Raw genomic sequence first — 19,707 nt, 5'->3', positions numbered from 1 at the left:
TTTGTTTTGTTTTGTTTTGTTTGCTGTTGAATTATTTGAAAGTTGCAGATATTATGCTCCTTCAGCACACATCTCTAAGAATAAGAGCATTTCCTACATAAGTCATTGTTTTAAAATTTAAATATACATGTACGGGCTTTTTGTTTATGTGTAAGAACTATTTCATTTCTATAGCATTTTATTCAACCCTGTGATCCTATTTATAAATGGGAATTCCAAGTATAGTAATTATTTATCTATTGATTATAACCTGAATAATGGTCCCCTAAAGATTTCCATGTCCTAATCCCTGGAATCTGTAAACACGTTCATTACCTTGTATGTCAAAAGGGACTTTGTAGATGTAACTAAGGAATCTTAAATGAAGAGATTATCCTGTATTACCTGGGTGGGCCCAGTGTAATCACAAGGGTCCTTATAAGAGGGAGGCAGGAGAGTTAAAAGGCAGAGAAGGTGATATGACATTGGAAGCAAAATCAGTGAAAGAAATGTGACAGCGCTACGCTTCTAGCGTTGAAGATGGCAAGGCTAAGAATTTTCAAACCCATTTCAAAACCAGCAACTCATGGCTCCTTTTTTTTTTTTTTTTTAAACAATGTTTCCCTCAATATCTCTCTTCTCTTGCATATTTTACTATAATTATCAGGAAGAAACCTAGTGATACCTTCAGTACTTTGCTTGGAAGTTTCCTTAGCTGGACCATCCAGTTCGTTTGGCTCATTTTCTACTTTCTGTATAACTGCAGGTGACAGGGTTGCTAAACTTTCTGTTACTGTGTTATAAGATCCCCCTGCCTCTAGTGTCTAATCAGGTGTCCCTGCATTCCTTAAAACCTGCACAGCTAGCCTCCTCAGCGTCTAAAATCTACTGCAATTCATGTCAGTTTAGGCTTTTACTGCTGCTCTCCTTAAAGTCCCTCTAGCTACCTCCTCCTGCCCAGTTCCAAAACTTCTGCCACATTTTAGGTGTTTGTTACATTATCACCCCACTTATGACACCAAAATCTGTATTAGTTATTTACTTAGCCATAGCAAATTACCCTAAAATTTAGGGTAATTAGCTTAAAACAACAAATGTATTATCTCCCAGTTTCTGTAGATTAGGAATCCAGGTGCAGTTTATCTAGATACCTTGGGTCAAGGTCTTTCATGAGGGTGTGGTCAAACCGTGAGCCAGGACTGCAGTCATCTCAAGGTTCAGTTGGGAGAGGATCCCTTTCCAAACTCCCTCCTGTGAGTGTGGGCAGGCCTCAGGTCCTTGCTGGCCGTTGCCTGGAGATATCAGTTCTTTTGCCACTTGGGCCTCTCTATAAGGCAGTTCACAACATGCAGCTGGCTTCCTTCCAATCAAATAAGCAAGAAAGAGTACCCAAGACAGAAGAAACACTTTTGTGACCTAATCTCAGAAATAACATCCCATCACTTTTGCCATATTCTAGTTGTTAGAAGCAAGTCACTAGATCCAGCTCACACTTAAAGGAAGGGGATTACACATGTCATGAATACCAGAAGCAGGGATCATGGGGGCTCAATCTAAGGGAATGTGGCCACAAACACTTTTAGCATGAAAATAATTTAGAAAAAGTTTAATATTCTCCGTAAGATCAAGCCAGATTCAGAGTTAGGCCTCATAACATGTCTGACACTTTCTCCTGTAAATTGTAGAAGCTTGACTGTCCGAAACCCTTGGGGAACCCATCATTCTAGAAAGTCAGGTTTCTGGACAGATTTGTCCCATTTAAGACCAAACCTTAATATTTTGGTGTAGAATTCCTCTGCATTTTGATGACATATTTCTTTACCTTCTTAAATAAATAATTGATCATAATTTAAATTTTCATTTCATCCAAAGGAAATTACTGTATGTGTTATAAAGAGAAAAATGCCCATCTTCTCTTTATATAGGATATAGAAATGTTGGTCCCTTTCTTAAAGAACTCAAGGCTTCCTGTCTGCCTTTTATAATTTGTGTCTTCCTTTGTTTCATTTGTCACTTCTCAGTTATCAGTACTTGCCCATTGCCTTCCTGTTTGCTGTATCTGATTGCTACATGTTGAGACCAGATAACTTACGATGGTTAAAACTGTGTAAAGGAAAAGGGACCTAATGGAGGACTGGATCTGCAGTCTGCAAGTGTGTTAACGACACCCATTTTAGCTGCTTGGAGACTTTTGCTTACACCTTAATTGTAAACTATTACTACAGGTGAGGCTGTGGTAACAGGTGAAGTGGTACTGGGCATAGTTGGTCAGTTGCTGATTAATCTTGTAAGAAAGCTGAAAGTGGCCTGAGGACAAGTAACAAGAATGATGCATTGCTTGCTTCAGCCAGTATTCAGAACCCCTTCTTTCTTGGGTTTTTGAAACTTCACAGGCAGCTTAGATAAATTCTCCTCCCTTCTCTAGCTCTGTAGTCTAGGTAATTCCACAATTGAAGGCTTCGCTTATAACAGAGTTAATTATACCTCACTCCAGAAATTTGAATCTGACTTTAGTCTATAAACCCAAAATAGCAAATACAATTTACTTTTCTATTTGACTTATTTCTTTTGAAATGGTATACGTCACCAGCCAAAACCTCTCAAATGGAAGCGTGCTATCACTATCACAAGTAAAAACTATAAGGCAGGGTTAAATATGCGGAGCTCACATTTTTATATGCATTTCTTTTAGACCTTGTTTAGTGTTTTGCTCTGTGAGAAGATCAAGAGCAGTGTGGTAATCTTTATAAATTGTTAGACACAGACCAGGAGGCCTGCTAGAGGGGGCAAGGGTGGAACTGAGAAAGTATTCCTTGTGGTATTCAGGCTTTGAGAAACTTTGAGAATCGCAAAATGTTAGAGCTTGGAAGGGAGTGGTTAAAAAAAAACCCTTAGTCCTTTTCCCTCAGCTCCAGTGTCTTGCGAATAGTTAACAATACAGCTAAAGGTTATGGGAAGTACACATCTCTCCTTCTTATCTTTTTTCTCTGCATAACATAGAATTCCTTTTCCAGTAGTAATGTGTTCCTTTACTTAGCAGTCTTATACATAATGGTTTCCAGCTTCTGCAAAGCTTCCAGCCACACGTTACTCACATGGACCTCAGAGAACATACATACTATGAGTACACCCTCACCACATGTTTCTTTAAAACTAAGTACTGTTGGGTCCTTTAATTTTAGCACCTCTTCTTCTCCTTTTCTATCTCCAGCTTTGCAGAGACCACCAAACTAGAGACCCCAAACCCATTTGTCACCACTAAAACATAATATATGAAGATGGAAAGCTGTTGTAGGAATAGAAATGACTTAGCAGAGTGGAAGATAGCTGAATTTATATACCTGAAAAAAGGGGGATGCAAGCAAGCAGAGGAACAAGAAACAAGCCAGCTCACCCTGAGCCCTACAAAAGCTCAGGGATTTGGAAACATCAGGTATTAGGGGAGGGAGGTGAGGTCTGATACTAAAAAGAGAGAGCTCAAAAGTCTGTATAGAGCAGTTAGACTTCCAGATCACCACCCTTCCCCTCCCCTTGCAGAAGAAGTACATTCTCTTAGAGGGAAAATAGGGACATTAGGAATAGAGTTAGGGCTCCAAATTGAAAACCAGAACATTAACTGAAAGTCTGCTTTCTGAAAAAATAAATTATCATTAGATGACGCCTCAATCCTCTACCTCTACCCAGCTGAAGAATGCTGGTACCAAGGTAAGAGATTGTGGTGCTTTCTCTACGTTCTTAACTACCCCCCCAAAAAAAGCCTACAAACATGATACATGGAGAACCCTGACCAAAAAAAAGCTGGCTGAGGAAGTATACCTGAAATTAGACTCAACCCTCATAAACAGAACTCTGCTTCATAGCCAAGACTCACTGGACGTTTGTAGAACATCTCTAACATGAAAGAGACTAAAAGAAAGATAAAAAAGAACCTCAGAGGAAACAAAGTGTAAAGAGCAAAAGAAACGTAAATGAACTATAATTAACGTTCTTAAAAAGTAGAACAGGGACTTCCCTGGTGGCACAGTGGTTAAGAATCCGCCTGCCAATGCAGGGGACACGGGTTCGAGCCCTATTCCAGGAAGATCCCAGATGCCGCGGAGCAGCTAAGCCCGTGAGCCACAACTACTGAGCCTGCGCTCTAGAGCCCGCGAGCCACAACTACTGAGCCTGCCTGCTGCAACTACTGAAGCCCGCGCACCTAGAGCCCGTGCTCCGCAACAAGAGAAGCCACTGCAATGAAAAGCCCACGCACCGCAACAAAGAGTAGCCCCCGCTCGACACAACCAGAGAAAACCCGCACACAGCAACGAAGACCCAATGCAGCCTAAATAAATAAATAAATAAATAAATAAATAAATAAATAAATAAATAAATAAATTTATTAAAAAAAAAAAAGTAGAACAAAAAGACCAAGAGATGACTTGGAGAGGAAAAAAAAATTAGAGGCTTAATTCAAGTGGTCTAACATTTGACTAATGGGAGTCCAAGAAAAATAGAGAAAATGATGAGTGGGAAATTATCAAAGTAATAATTTAAGGATATTCCCAAGAACAGAAGGACATGCATCTCCAGTACCAATGAGTGAAGAAAATGAGCCCCATCAAGGCACCTTATCATAAAATTATAGAACCACCAGGGATAAAGAGAAAATTCTTAGATCTTGCAGAGTGAAAACAAAGGTCACATACAAAGGACCAGGAATTAGAATGATATCAGCCTTGTCAACAGAAACATGGGAAAATAGAAGACAATGGAGCAGTGCCATAATTTCAGAGAGAAAATTACTATATCCTAGAATTATATAACCAGATGAACTTTCAGCCAGGTGTTAGGATAAGATAAAGACATTTTCAGACATGCAAAAAGACAAATACTGTATATTATCACTTATATGTGGAACCAAAAAAAATAAAGCAAGCTAGAGAATATAATGAAAAGAAACAGACTCACAGATATGGAAAACAAACTAGTGCTTACCAGTGGGGAGAGGGAAAGAGGGCGGGGCAAGATAGAGGAAAGGGATTAAAAGGTACAAACTACTATTGTAAAATAAATAAGTTACAAAGATACATTGTACACCACAGAGAATATAGCCAACATTTTATAATAACTATAAACGGAGTATAATCTTTAAAAATTATGAATCACTATGTTGTACACCTGAAACTTAGTAATATTGTAAATCAACTATACCTCAATTTTTTTTTTTTTGACAGGAAAGTAGGATTTATTGGTGGGCATGAGTAAGGAGGGGACAGTGCCAAGGCTGTCATGCGGGCAGGGCCCGCCATTCGTCCAGGGGCCACGATTAGGGATGTATTTGACCCCACAGCCTTCTGGGATGAGCCGCTTTTCTGGCACCATGTTTTCAAATTCATCTGCGTTAAACTTAGTGAATCCCCACTTGGAGATGTGGATCTTCTGGCAGCCAGGGAACTTGAACTTGGCCCTGCAGAGGGCCTCAAGCACATGCTCCTTGTTCTGCAGCTTGGTGCAGATGGACATTATGACTTAGCCTGTGTGGACCCTGGCCACTGTGCCCTGGGGCTTTCCAAAGGCACCGCGCATACCTGTCTGGAGCCTAGAGTGGGGACAGCATGCCAGTCGTTAATGTCCACTGGAAAGGGCTGTCTCCCAGGTCCCTTAGGGCAACGCATACAGGCAACAGGCTGCACACACTACTGAGGAGGCTGCTGTTTGCCGCCACTGTGCGCCGGGCCCCCACGGGGACATACCTCAATTTTTAGAAGAAAGAAAGAAAGGGGAAACGGGGAAAATGGGCAAAAGATCTGAATAGACACACCTTGCTGAAGGAAAATATACCAATGGCAACTAAGCATATGAAAAGGTGTTCAACATTGTATGTCATTAGGAAAATGCAAATTAAAACGAGATACCGCTACACACCTAGTAGAATGGCCAAAATTCAAAACACTGACACCACCATATCACTGTGAGGATGTGGAGTAACAGAAACCTCATACACTGCTGGTGGGAATGCAAAATGGTACAGCCACTTGGAAGACAGCTTGGCAGTTTCTTATAAAATTAAACATACACTTACCTTGTAATCCAGCAGTCACATTCCTTGGTATTTACCCACATGAGTTGAAAACTTATGTTCACACAAAACCTGTACACAGATGTTTACAGCAGCTTTGTTCATAATCGCTAGAACTTGTAATTTGTAAGCCACCAAGATGTCCTTCAGTAGGTGAATGGGTAAATAAATATCCAGACAATGGAACATTGTTCAATGATTAAAAGAAGTGAGTTATCAAGTTGCAAAAAGACGTAGAGGAACCTTAAGTGCATATTACTAAGTGAAAGAAGCCAATCAAAAGGCTGCATACTGTATGATTCCAGCTCTATGGAGATAGTAAAAAGATTGGGGGAAGATAGGGAGGGCTAAATAGATGGAGCACAGGGGATTTTTATGCTAGTGGAACTATTCTATGTGCTACTGTAATGGTGGATACATGTGTCAAAACCCATAGAAAGTACAACACAGAGAGTGAACCCTAGTGCAAACTAAAACTTCAGTTAATAACAGTATATCTATACTGGTTTGTTAATTGTAACAAATGTACCACAGTAACGCAGGATGTTAATAATTGGGGAAAACTGTAGGAGAGGGAGAAGAAGTATATGGGGACTCTGCTTTCAACTCAATTTTTTCTGTAAACCTAAAACTGCTCTACAAATAAAGTCTATTAATTTAAAAAGTATATGAGGCAATTATTAACTCTAGCTAAAACAGCACAAATTGTGTAAGAAAATGTAACTGTGGTATTTATATTGTCATAATAATGAAAACTTACAGAATGTGGCTTTAAACAAAAATTATTGTGTAAGTTTTGAGAGACTAGAGGAAGGGAAGTATTACGACCTAATATCCTCATCTGTCATAATAGAAAGTCTGTGTAACAGAAGTGAACATCTGAACGTGTTCCTATCCAAAGGCGTTTCCTCCCCTGTGTACCCAAGCCCATCTCCCTGTTTCCTGCATCATCACATTTTGCATTCCAACAGAATCTTTCCCATCAACAAACAAATATGCCTTTAATTCTTCTATCTTAACACACACACACACACGCGTGCGCGCGAGCGTGCACACACACACACCCCTACACTTATGCCAGGTGCCCTGCCACTGCCATTCCATTTCTTTGCTTCCCTTTACTTAAAAGCTCGTTTTCTGTACTCCTGTCTCCAGTTCCACTCCCTCTATTTTTTCTTAACATTCACTCCATTCAGAATTTCACAACTACCATTCTACTTAATTTGCTCTTGTCAAGGTCACAGTGACCTTCACATTGCTTAGTCAATGGTCAGTTATCATCTTGTCTCCCAGCCTCTTTTGATACAATTGATTACTCCCTCCTTGATATGTTTCCTTCACCTGGCTTCTAGACACCACTTTTTAAATTTTTCCTTCTGTGTCATTGGTGGCCTCTTCTCAGTCTTCTTTGCTGATTCTTCCTTTTCTCCCTGACCTCTTAATGTTAGGATTCCCCCATATCTCAGTCTTAAGTCCTCTGCTCTTCTCTCTCTACCCTGAGCACCTGGCTTATCTCATCAGGTATCAAGTTTTAAATACCATCTATAAGTTGATGATTCTCAAATTTATAGATCCCAGCCCAGACCTCTTCCATGAACCCTAGATTTGTATATCTAACTGGCTACTTGACATTTTCATTTATTGTCTAATAGACATCTGAAGCTTAACATTGCTGAAATTGAACCCCTGAAAATCTGCTATATCCAGAACCTTTCCCAACTGAGTTGATGGCAACTTCATATTTCCAGTTGGTAGTTGCTTAGGCCAAAAACCTTGGAGTCATCCTTGACTCCCCTCTGCTCTCTCACATTCCACATCCAGTCTGTTAGGAAATCTAGACATAATTAGGAAAAAAAAATCCACAAACGTACCACTTCTCACCACCTCCACCGCTGCCTCCTTGTCATCCTGTCTTGTCTGGATTACTGCTGTTGCCTCCGCACTTCTGCCCTTGGCCCTTTACAGTCTAAACAGAGCAATTAGGATGGCCCTTTTAAAATCTAAGCCCCATCATGGTACAGTAGCCTCCCATTTCACTACACTGGACAAATTAACTTAATTTCTCTGTGCCTCAGTTGCTTCATCTGTAAAAAGAGAAAAATACCTCCCTCAGGAGACTGTGGGATTCGATAGGGTGATACATGTGAAATGCATGCTCAACACTAACCTGATGCAGAGAAAATAATAACGTTTAGCTGCTGTTCGTATTATTTTTATTGCCAATGCACCCTCTAAATCAGAAGCCTACTTTTGTTTCCTTGTTGTTCTTCAGTGCTTGAGGTGGGAGGACTCTGTAGGAGCATTTGGATTCTGACTGCCTAGCTCATTTCTGTCTAGCAAAATCCTCAGTTCATTAGTACCAGAGATTAGTATGTCCAGAAACACTGTTCCTTTAGCCAGAGGAAATTCCACTCCCAACTTTGCTGTTTTTATTAAGTGATGCCATACTTGGTTTCCTGCACTAAATAGGAACTGCTTTGTCAGTAGAAAGTGTTCTTTTTGTCAGTACTGTAGTTCCTAACTTTTGAAGCATTTTTTCCCTAAAGGATAATGAGAGGAGACAGCTTCCCACTTATTTTTTGATTGAGCCTTTTGTCTGATGTCTTATCCTGAACCCCCCCCCCTTTTTTTTTATTACATTTGTAACATCACATATTTAAGGTTTTGGTTTTTTCCCCCCTTCATATAAGCCTTACCTCTCTGGAACTGTTGATTTCTGGAAGACACTTGTAATATTTAATGTTCCCACTTGTATTTTCTGTCATGCCTTACAACAAACCAAAAAGAGAAGGGAAAATGTAACAGTCAGATTTGCCAATAGTAGTAAAATGCAAAGAGCATGGTATAATGGGCCATGCTCATTGGGCTAATATAATGGGCTGAGCCAGGGCCTTCTGAGCCTCACTCTGCCGCTGACTAGCTATATGACCCCGTGGGCTTGTGTTGAACCTTCTGCTTGAATTCTAGCAGAAGAGGCTAGCTAAGAGAGAGGAGAGTTGGTTTCTGAGAGGATGTGAGGAATATAAGAAAAGTTTCTTAGGGACCAAACGCACTAACACCAGAAGAGGCACTGGGGCAAACACACTTGTTCTGGTTCGGTAAAGGAGCCAAGGCACAGGACCCTAGGCCTGGGCAGCTTATGCTTAGAGGCTTGGAGGATGGGGGTTGGGACTCAGTTCCCTGAGTAGAGGGAGAAGGAAAGACACTTGAGAATCTGGTAAAAAGCAAAAACAAAAAACCTATTCTAATGGCTTGAGCCCCTGCTTTGGATATAGTGTCTGCTTGTCCCACAGATAGTGGAGACAGGTACAGTGGAAGTCAGTGTTAACATGATATACACACACACTTCCTACATCAGAAAGCTGAAACAGTAATACAGTGTTATATGTCAATTATATCTCAGTAAAACTGGGGGGAAATGAAGAAAGCTGGAACAATCTCTGGACTGTGGTGCTGGGGTAAAGCAAACAGGATTCTGACATGCAGATTCTTCAGGGAGCAGTTAGGCCAGCCCTCCAGTGACCTGGGACTCGTTGAGGGTGTGAAGGTTTCGAGACGCTCCTAGCAGCTGCATTGTTGTTACCCTGCACTCACCTCAGCTTCCAGTGTGATGCATAGCTAAAGAAATATCTTATGCATAAGGCTCTTCTCTCTGCTTTAATTTAGCCTTCCTAGAACTGTAGCAGAGACTCTAAAGAGTAGACCAGGTTTCAGAAATTGCAGAGAAAGAGACAGGAAAACAGTGCATTCATTCTCTCAATCTCAGAAGGAATACTGCTACTTTTAGAAGTGGATCAGTCATCTTATAACCAAGTAAAAATCCTTTAGGTTTGTAGGCTTTAGTATTCACCATTTAGAAGATTTCTTTGTGCTCTGAGGGGCTACCCAGTGACTCTCTCCCCAGTGACAATCCATAGTTTCTTCCTGTAGTTTCTCGAGTCCAGCAGTTGATGGAGACCTTCTTCACTCTTGATTGACATGAATAGTTCCCAGTTTTTTTCTGTTGTTGACAGTGTTGAAATAAATATCTTTGCACTTAAAGTGTGTGTGTATGTGTGTGTGAAAGAGAGAGCAAGACAGAGCGAGTGTAGTAAATTCCTAAGCTACTGGCTTAATTTGTTCAGTTTTGTTATTGAAGTATAACATACATAGAGAAAAGTATCCAAGTCATAGCTCAATAAGTGATCACAAAATGAACACATCTTTATAATTGCTACCCATATCAAGACAGAAAATTACCAGCACCCTGGAAGCCTCTCTCATCCCCCTCCCAATCACTACCACCCTGCTCCTCCCCAGAGTAAACAGTATCCCGATTTCTAACATCAGAGTTGCTTTGCCTATTTTTGAGCTTTAAAAGTTTTAAATGGAGACATGTGTCAATCGTATATTATTTTTTGAGATCTGGCTTGTGTCTCCTCATCATTATGTGTTGGGATTCATCTACATTGTTGGTTTAGTAGTAGTTCATTTTTTAAATTGCAGTATGGTATATCATTATATACATAAACACATTTATTTATTTGTTCTAACTGTACTGCTCTGCAGTGCCACCTTTGTCATAAACGAGTTATCTCTAAATGGGGGTCTGTTTCTGGACTCTTCATTTTGTTTCATTAATATATTTGTCTATCCTTGTGCCAAAACCTTACCGTCTTGATTATAGCTGCGTTTTTTGTATGTATAGCTGTATAATATTCTATTATGATAGAATAAGTCCTTCCACTTTGTTCTTTTTAAGATTATCTTGATTATTCTTGGCCCTATGCATTTCCATAAAACTTTTACAATCAGCTTGAAATTACCCCTACCCCAAAAAGCATGCTAGAATTTTTATTGGAAATCCTTTGAGGAGAATGGACAGCTTTACTATGTTGAATGTTACAATCCCTGAAAGTGGTATGTCTCTCTATTTATTTGGTTTTTAATTTCTCTCAATAATATTTTATAGTTTTCTATGTAAAGATCTTACACATCTTTTAAAAAACTATTTCCTAATTATTGCTGCTATTAGAAACATAATTTTATATATTGAAAAGAGTAAGTTTTTGATTATAAGATTTTACAAAGTTAAAAGTATGTATCATTTTAAGAACCACCTAATGTTCAAATTATTATGGGAATATTGGGTACATTAAGAAAAGTAAAGCTGAATTAAATCCAGAGTTGTAAGGTTGGAGATGTCAGAAGGAAATCAGGAGGAGCCTATTCCTAAATTATGTGAATTCTGTGTTGGTTGCTGGAGAGAGAAGGCCTAGGGCTTGCTTTCTCTCTCAGCTAAAATGATTGGAACTTGGGATGTTAGGATGCTTTTCTTTCTTCTTCAGAGACTCTACGCCCTCTCCCAGCCAGCCCACAATTTGGGAGCACCCAGGCAACCGTAGAGCAGGTGGGGTCAGAGTGAATAGGGATTTCACTCAGTCCTCAACTCAGGCTGCTTCTGAACTGACGGGCTTCCCTCCTGTTCTAAAACTTGACAAGGGGCTTCCCTGGTGGCGCAGTGGTTAAGAATCTGCCTGCCAGTGCAGGGGACACGGGTTCGAGCCCTGGTCTGGGAAGATCCCACATGCCGCGGAGCACCTGGGCCCGTGAGCCACAGTTACTGAGCCTGCGCGTCTGGAGCCTGTGCTCCGCAACAAGAGAGGCCGCGATAGTGGGAGGCCCACACACCGCGATGAAGAGTGGCCCCCGCTTGCCACAACTAGAGAAAGCTCGCGCACAGCAACGAAGACCCAACGCAGCCATAAATAAATAAATAAATAAATTTAAACACCCTCCTCTCACCCCTGGTGATCCATCTCCTGTCCCTATAATTTAAAAAAAAAAACAAACAACTTGCCAAGAATGAAGCAGTGAACCCATCCACTATCAGTCCTTGCAAGCATCCCAAAGTGATGATGACAGTACCTGTTTCCTTAAACTCATACTTGGCTTTGTTTTTCCAGGTCTATAAAGGAGAATTTCAGCTACCTGAATTTCTTAAAGGAAAACCTCAGGTACTGTGTCTGCTTCCTCCTCTTGATATACAATAATAGATTGGCTCTTGCATTGAAGTAATCTTTTCAAAGAGATAATGCTATGTGCTGGTGGTAGAAAGACTGGCTTCTGCAGGGAGATCAGCTCAGTGCTTTGTGACCACCTAGAGGGGTGGGATAGGGAGGGTGGGAGGGAGACGCCAGAGGGAGGATATGTGAGGATATATGTATGTGTATAGCTGATTCACTTTGTTATAAAGCAGAAACTAACACACCATTGTAAAGCAATTATACTCCAAAAAAGATGTTAAAAAACAAAAAAAAAAGACAGAAAGACTGGCTTCTGGTAATTGTTGGTTTTAACAATATGTGTTAAGCAGATTTGTTAAATTTAACAATTTAACACAGTCTGAATTTCAGAGGGCTCAGTGTCTTACAAAAGTAGGGAAATACTTTATTGATAACTAAAATCTGATTGCTTGAGGTCGCTCACAAGCCACACAGTATTCCACATATAAGGAGCCTGCCTTGGTGAATCTGCTCCAGGCTTCTGATACCTAACTTGAAATAAAAATGTACAGCTACCCTTTGTTCTTATTACATGTACATCCATGGCCTTTTCATTTTTCTCATTTGGAGCCTAGAAGACGTGTGAATACATTATACACACAGCCATTGGCCCTCAACTGCTAAGCCCCCCAAGTTGGTAATGGATGGTATGAGTTTGAAGTTTATAACTTCTACTTTTTAAAAAATTAATTAAAACAGATCCAGAGTTCTCCTTGTAATGTCACACTGTCACTTGCTTGGATTCCAATATTGTTTCTTGAGTTGAAGAGAAATAGGTGATGTTACGGCCGACAGGCCTAGAGTAGCCCAGAGTGTCCTGCGTGAGTGCATCACCTGCCATTCCTATGTAGCAGTGGGAAGAAATCAATGACTACAGCCTGAGTCCAGCAGAAGACTTCCCTGTCCAGCATGGTGATAATACATGTTGCCTCCAGGCTGCTGCTATCAGTGATTCGCTTGTTAATAGGAAACGAAGACCCAGCACTGAACTCAGTTTCTAAAAGTGTTCCAGATCTGGGTTGTTGAGGGGAACCTCGCAGATTGTGTGAAGTCGTGTTGCCTAAAGCAAGCCTAGAATACATGGGCTTCTCTGTAAGAGCAGCTGTGTCTCACACCAGGATTGAAGGCTCTGTCTTCTCAGATCCTTGTCTCATAACAACCATCAATAACTGATACATATTACTTGAGTATTTTAAACTACTTTCATGGTATATGCTTATTAACATATATTTAATTTTAATCCATCCATTCATTCATTTATTCAACAAATGTCTACTGAATTACTTTTATGTGTGAGAAATTGAAATAAGGCCTCAAGAGTCAGAGAAAAAAAAAAAGATCTTCTCAAAGGAACTCCTTATCTATCCAGAAGACTCTGATCAACTTTTGCAGACAAAGGGGCACAGGGGCCCTGAGCCTTGGCTGGGCCAGATGTGCCAGAAACCTGGATGGATTCGTGAACAAGTTGTCGCTCACTTACAGGCTATGGTAACTGGAGCCAGAGAATAATCCAAGAGGCAGAGTCTTGAAGAAATGTCAAATCCAAAGGCCGTTTTGCATAGTAAGTCTGAAGGAGTCAAGAAAGGGAATTTGAGACTAAAACTAAAGGGACATCCCTGCTTCACAGCATACATAAAAATCATTTCCAGGTTGATTATAGGCCTAAATGTGAAAGGCAAAATAATAAAGTTTCTAGGAGGCAATAAAGGAGAATATCTTCATGACCTTAAGAGGGAGGGATTTCTTAAGTGAGTTATAAAAAATACTGATCATTAATTTAATTTAATTAATTTATTTATTTAAACATCTTTATTGGAGTATAATTGCTTTACAATGGTGTGTTAGTTTCTGCTGTGTAACAAAGTGAATCAGCTATACATATACATATATCCCCATATATCCTCCCTCTTGCGTCTCCACCCTCCCTATCCCACCCCTCTAGGTGGTCACAAAGCACCGAGCTGATCTCCCTGTGTTATGCGGCTGCTTCCCACTAGCTATCTATTTTACATTTGGTAGTGTATATATTAGTCCATACCATTCTCTCACTTTGTCCCAGCTTACCCTTCCCCCTCCCCGTGTCCTCACGTCCATTCTCTACATCTGCATCATTATTCCTGTCCTGCCCCTAGCTTCTTCATAAACATTTTTTTTTTTTAGATTCCATATATATGTGTTAGCATACGGTATTTGTTTTTCTCTTTCTGACTTACTTCACTCTGTATGACAGACTCTAGGTCCATCCACCTCACTACAAATAACTCAATTTTGTTTCTTTTTATGGATCATTAATTTTAAAATGGAGAATTTGGACTACATTAAAATTGAGAACGTTTACTTACTAGAAAACATCATAAAGACAGTAAAAAAGGATACCTTAAAGGGGGGAAATTTTTGAAACAAAAGATTCATCAGTATAGAGAATTCCTACAAATAAATAAGGAAAAGGTAACAAAAAATTGGGCAAAAGACTTAATATAGGCACTTCAAGCCCCGTTCTGGTTAGTTTCATTTAATGTATCACACACATACTAGAAAAAAGCCTATAAAAGGCTTTGATGTAATGTCTAATACATGAGAAAACTGAAGCCCACAGAACTCTCAGGACTACATTTAGCTAGAATTCTGACAGAACTCAGGAAAGTGCTATACTTAAGATTATAGTCTTGGGAATTCCCTGGCGTCCAGTGGTTAGGACTCTGCACTTCCACTGCCAGGGGCCTGGATTCGATCCCTGGTGGGGAAACTAAGATCCCGCAAGCCACACGGTGTGGCCAAAAAAAAAATGATAGTTTTATTATAAAGGAAACAATTCAAGACCAGCCAAATGAAGAGACACATAGGACAAGGTCTGGGAGAGTCTCAGACTCAGAGTTTCTGTGCTCATTCCCTGTGGAATCAGTGTACTTCTCAGAACACATCAGCGTGTTCACCAACCAGGGCGCTCCACTGAACTTCGGCATCCAGAGTTTTTACTGAAGTCTAAGTACATAGGCATGATTGATTGACTCATTGGCATGGAATTGGACTCAATCCCCAGTCATCGTCCCCTTCCCAGAAGCTGGGCTGGCTCAGAGCCCCAACCCTCAAATCACAGGTTGGTCTTCCTGGTGACCAGCCCCCCTCCTGAGTCATCTCATCTCTTAGCAGAAACTCAGGTATGATCTAAGGGGCTCATGAATAATAAAGACACTCCTGTTACCTGGAAAATTCCAAGGATTTAGAGTCTCCCTACCAGGAACGAGAGCCAAAGGCCAGTCATCTTCTTTATTATACAACAGTAGCAGACAGAATTCATTAGAAAGTCTCTGATCACAGCCTGCAAGCTACACCTGATATTTTGATGAGAGCAGTCACTTCTCATGCTAACCAACGTTAAAACATCTTTTGCTTCCTTCCACAGACTGAGCAAGTGGAATAGCAGAGCCAGGAACCTCTTGCATACTTGAGGTGAGGTTGGGGACATTGCTGGGTCTTTGGGTTTCACTGCTTAGGCTCTCGGGAGGCAGCGTGGCAGGTGGAGGGCACAGCCCTGGGGTCAGTTCACCTGCTTTGGAATCTCGGCTCTGTGTGGCATTGAGCAAGTTACTTAACTTCTCTGTGTCTTAGTTTCTGCATCTGTAAAATGAGGACGATGTTAATAAGAGAGTGGTAGAATTAACCATGATAATGTCTGCCAGAAGCCTGGCACATAGTAAGCACTCAAACAGTGTTAGTTATTATTTTCAGTATGAGGAGGGGTTTAAAATGATAAAATATTTTAGCTGAAAGAAACCTGAAGACCATCAACCTCAACCACCTGTTTACTGATAAGGAAACTGATCCTAGAGAGAGGATTTGTCAAGGTCACATCATAGGTCAGAAAAACCCAAGGCTAAAGAGCACCGTCTCCTGACATCCAGCCAGGGATTCTTTCACCACCCTGTACTGCTTCCTCTGTATGCTGGATGTGCAGATATTTTTGCGCTAATATTTTCGGGAGTTGCCTGGTTGGTTTTTCAACCTTGCTGATGTTAATGCATTATGATGTCTTAATGTTTGTAACCTATGTTGTCTCGTTGTAGTTAAAGGCTACAGTGTGGAGCAGGACTTATTGGCCCTTTCTATCTGAGTAATCATCAGGTGCATGTCCAGGGATACCAGCCAATTAGTGACAAAGCTGGTTTCTGAACCTAGACCTCCTGACATGGCTGCTCAGACCTCACACCCCTATCCCACACTTTCTTAAGATTCTGTTTTGCTCTGAATATTTTGGTTATGCCTTAGATCATTTGGAACTTGAAAAGCTTTCTTCAAAATATGATTTTTCCTGGGAATTCCCTAGCAGCCAAGGGGTTAGGGCTCCGTGCTTCCACTACAGGGGGCAGGGTTTGATCCCTGGTCGGGGAAGTAAGGTTCTGCAGCCGTGCAGTGTGGGAAAAAAAATAAAGTAAAATAAAATAAAATACTAAAATAAAATGTAAAAAGAAAACCTATTATAAAAAAGTAAAAAATAAAATCTGTTTTTTTCTTATAGTTTTGTTTGCTGTTTTATTTTTTTAATATATTAACCATGTATTGAGTGTGTACTCCATACCAGTTGTAAAATACCAAGCATCATATATATATATAGTATATAAATGATATAGGATATATTATATGATATCTATAATAAATATATATATTATTCATATATATACATATATGAATGATTTCATTCAAGTTTCAAACCACTCTGGCAAGTAGGTGATATAATATTCCTCTTCTGCTGTTGAGAAAATTGAGATTGAATAATATGATTTGAATAAGAGGTTTTTATGACTTGCTGTGTGCTAATAGATTATAGATAGAAAAAGCACATGAACGCTGCTATGCCATGTCAAAATCATGGATGGCAGTAAGTTAATAATATTCATAGGTTTTAGGAATTATGATTGCCTTTTTTGCTAAGAAGCAAATGCTAAATGTAGACTTCAACTCGATGGGCACACAGGTATAACAGCCGTTATCAGGCCTTGGATAATTTTGTTTATTCAAAAATACTTTCAAAAGTATAGATAAATTCCCTCCTGGAAACATGCATACAGGGATTCATTACTGACCAGCTGTTTTACAAGACAGAATGCAGTGTCAGTTGACTCCAGCCTTGAGTGGCCTCCACAGCAGCATTTCATCCTTGTTTGCTTGTCGATGCTTGAAGGTGCCCACATGCAATGAGAGAAGGACTCGGGAGAAGCTAGGAAGACATCAAAGCATCTCAAGACAAATCGTAGTCTTTCTCTTGTCTTTTGGATCCCTTTGGCATATGAACGACAGTCACTGTGTTTCCTAAAGCTTCCTTTAAAGAATCTCAGTATCCACTTTTTCATACTGAGTCAGCATGTTCGACCCCTGGACATTTGATGTCCCTGTCAGTGCCCCTGCAGTAGCTTCAATTGCAGATGACAGTTGCAGTCATTTAGAAATGGGCAGGCTTCCCTGGTGGCGCAGTGGTTGAGAATCTGCCTGCCAATGCAGGGGACACGGGTTCGAGCCCTGGTCTGGGAAGATCCCACGTGCCGCGGAGCAACTAGGCCTGTGAGCCACAATTACTGAGCCTGCGCATCTGGAGCCTGTGCTCCGCAACAAGAGAGGCCGCGATAGTGAGAGGCCCGCGCACCGCGACGAAGAGCGGCCCCCGCTTGCCGCAACTAGAGAAAGCCCTCGCACAGAAACGAAGACCCAGCACAGCCATAAATAAATAAATAAATAAATAATTTTTAAAAAAAGAAAAGAAAAGAAAGGGCAGGAACAGCCCTTGCTTTGGCTGCCATCCTTTTGTGTTGCACATCGAAGCTACTGGCAGGCATCTAAAAGCATCCCAGACTGAGGGAGAGTGTGCCTCTCTGGTAGTCCTTCTGAGGCAGCTGTTCTCATAATGGTCCATCCCCCTACCTGTCTATCTGGCTTGTGCCAGGCCCACAGCTAGAAAGGAGGCGGTGTCGTGCAGGGGAGAACAAACTGACTGCATACCTGTAACACATTCTGTTTGTTTGCCCTAGGGAAGACTGCTGCCTTTTCAGCAGCAGAGAAGTTTCTAGGACTGGCTGTTTCTAGGACTGGCTGTCCCCTGCTGAGATCAGTGGAGTATATGTACCATGGCCCGAATCTCCTTCTCATTTGCCAGTCTCCTCCCACTGAGAGGGTGGGATGTCAGCACACATTCGGACCCTCCTGAGTGACCTGCTTCTTCCCGAGTACAGTGCTCTTGATCCTGATTACGGGCACGGCCCTGTGGAGAAGGAGCCCAGAGAGGATGTGTGCTTTCTCTTAAAACTGCTCTGGTCCTCATCTTTTCTTACCAGATTCCAAACTTTGTTTTCAAGGGGAGGGTTTAAAGATGGGATTCTGTAAGCAAAATTGGGCAGTTTCATCTTGGAATAGGTTGTCTGTACATGTTCTAATGTTTTGTAGAACACTTGTACCTGTTTAAATGTATTGATGTGGATAATATTAAATATCTTAATTATTTAAATAATTCATTGTATTGTTTCTGAGAAGTTGAGGAATTACCACATACATTTACAACTTGATGACTTTTGTATTTTATTTTTCAAAATAAAAGCTTTAAATGTGAAGCACTGGTAGTTTACATGTTTTCATTACTGTGATTTCTGAGAAGCAATAAGACCTATCAGATAATGATGTGATAAACCACAGTTTCTTCAGTTGCTGTATTTTAGATAGTCCCCTCTATACATCATAATTTCTTAGTGAGGTTTTTGCTATAATTTATTTCAGAGAGACCTGCTACCATCCTTTTGTCTCAGAATCCTGTTCTTCTATTTCCTTCTCAATTTTCTGGTCTCCATAATTTCTAATTCCTCAGAAAGACTTTCCCTGATCCCCTTCCTGCCTACCTTATTCACAATATCACCTTATCACACTTTGCAGTTTTTAATGTTTCTTGACTTCTTAAATTGTCTATCTCTTATACTAGATGGTAAGTTCCTGGAAGACAGAGACTATGTCTTTTCTTGTCCTTTTTTGTACCCCTGACACCTAGCAGAGTGTCTGGCACATTGTAAGAACCTAGTAAAATATTTAGTAAATGATTAATCCTCCCAGACGGAAACTTCTAACATATCATTTTCAGATGAAGAAACAGAGGCTCAGCCAGGTCAAGTCACGTACACAAGGCCCCTCAGCTAGTGCCACAGTGGTGACCTGGTATCTGAGCCTGACTCTAGTATCCTTCTTTCCGCTCCACGCGCCTAGCCGTGTCCCCTTCAACTGAAAGTGAATACTGCTGCCACATCAATCCTTTGTTCAGCACTGTGTCTTAAGTCACTCTTTTGTTCAAAAAACTTCTTTGATTCTCTGATGCCTCACACATTACATCTAAACTGTTTTGTCTCTGCAGTGTGGCCTTACCACCCCCTTGTGAACAGTACACCTCTTCCCTGTCTCCTTTCACTCTGCTTTCTGCTTCTTCCAGATGCCCAGAAACCTAAACCCTCTCCCCTCTCCTTGGAAATCCCAGCCCTGTTAAGGGCTCAGCTGTCTTAAGTCCCATTTCTTGTTACTGCTCTAGTTACTGCTCCAGCCTCCAGATAGCAATAAAATCAGCTTCAGCATAACATAACTTGTTTTTGGTTTTGGTTT

At 40.7% G+C, this 19,707-nt stretch overlaps 1 protein-coding gene and 1 pseudogene across 2 annotated transcripts in view; one reads left to right on the top strand and one right to left on the bottom strand.

The window, feature by feature from the left end:
* TPST1 (tyrosylprotein sulfotransferase 1) overlaps window positions 1-18,672 on the top strand; it is a 115,876-nt gene extending 97,204 nt beyond the window's left edge. The window contains exons 4-6 of one of the 2 annotated variants that reach the window (XM_057530042.1): window positions 11,986-12,036; window positions 15,488-15,534; window positions 18,105-18,672. In XM_057530042.1, coding sequence (XP_057386025.1) covers window positions 11,986-12,036; window positions 15,488-15,505 — 69 coding nt within the window. In that variant the 3' untranslated portion in view covers window positions 15,506-15,534; window positions 18,105-18,672. Of the gene's footprint in view, window positions 1-11,985; window positions 12,037-15,487; window positions 15,535-15,848; window positions 17,784-18,104 lie in introns of those variants that run through there. The other variant, XM_057530043.1, reaches the window with a different exon arrangement.
* Window positions 5,605-5,719, bottom strand: LOC114238484 (small nucleolar RNA SNORA70; annotated as a pseudogene).
* Window positions 18,673-19,707: the final 1,035 nt, after the last annotated feature.

Source organism: Balaenoptera acutorostrata, chromosome 15 (assembly GCF_949987535.1).
Source record: "Balaenoptera acutorostrata chromosome 15, mBalAcu1.1, whole genome shotgun sequence".
Taxonomy (NCBI): Eukaryota; Metazoa; Chordata; class Mammalia; order Artiodactyla; family Balaenopteridae; genus Balaenoptera; species Balaenoptera acutorostrata.
Note: the sequence above shows the minus strand (reverse complement) of the source record. Positions and strands in the feature narration are given on the sequence as shown.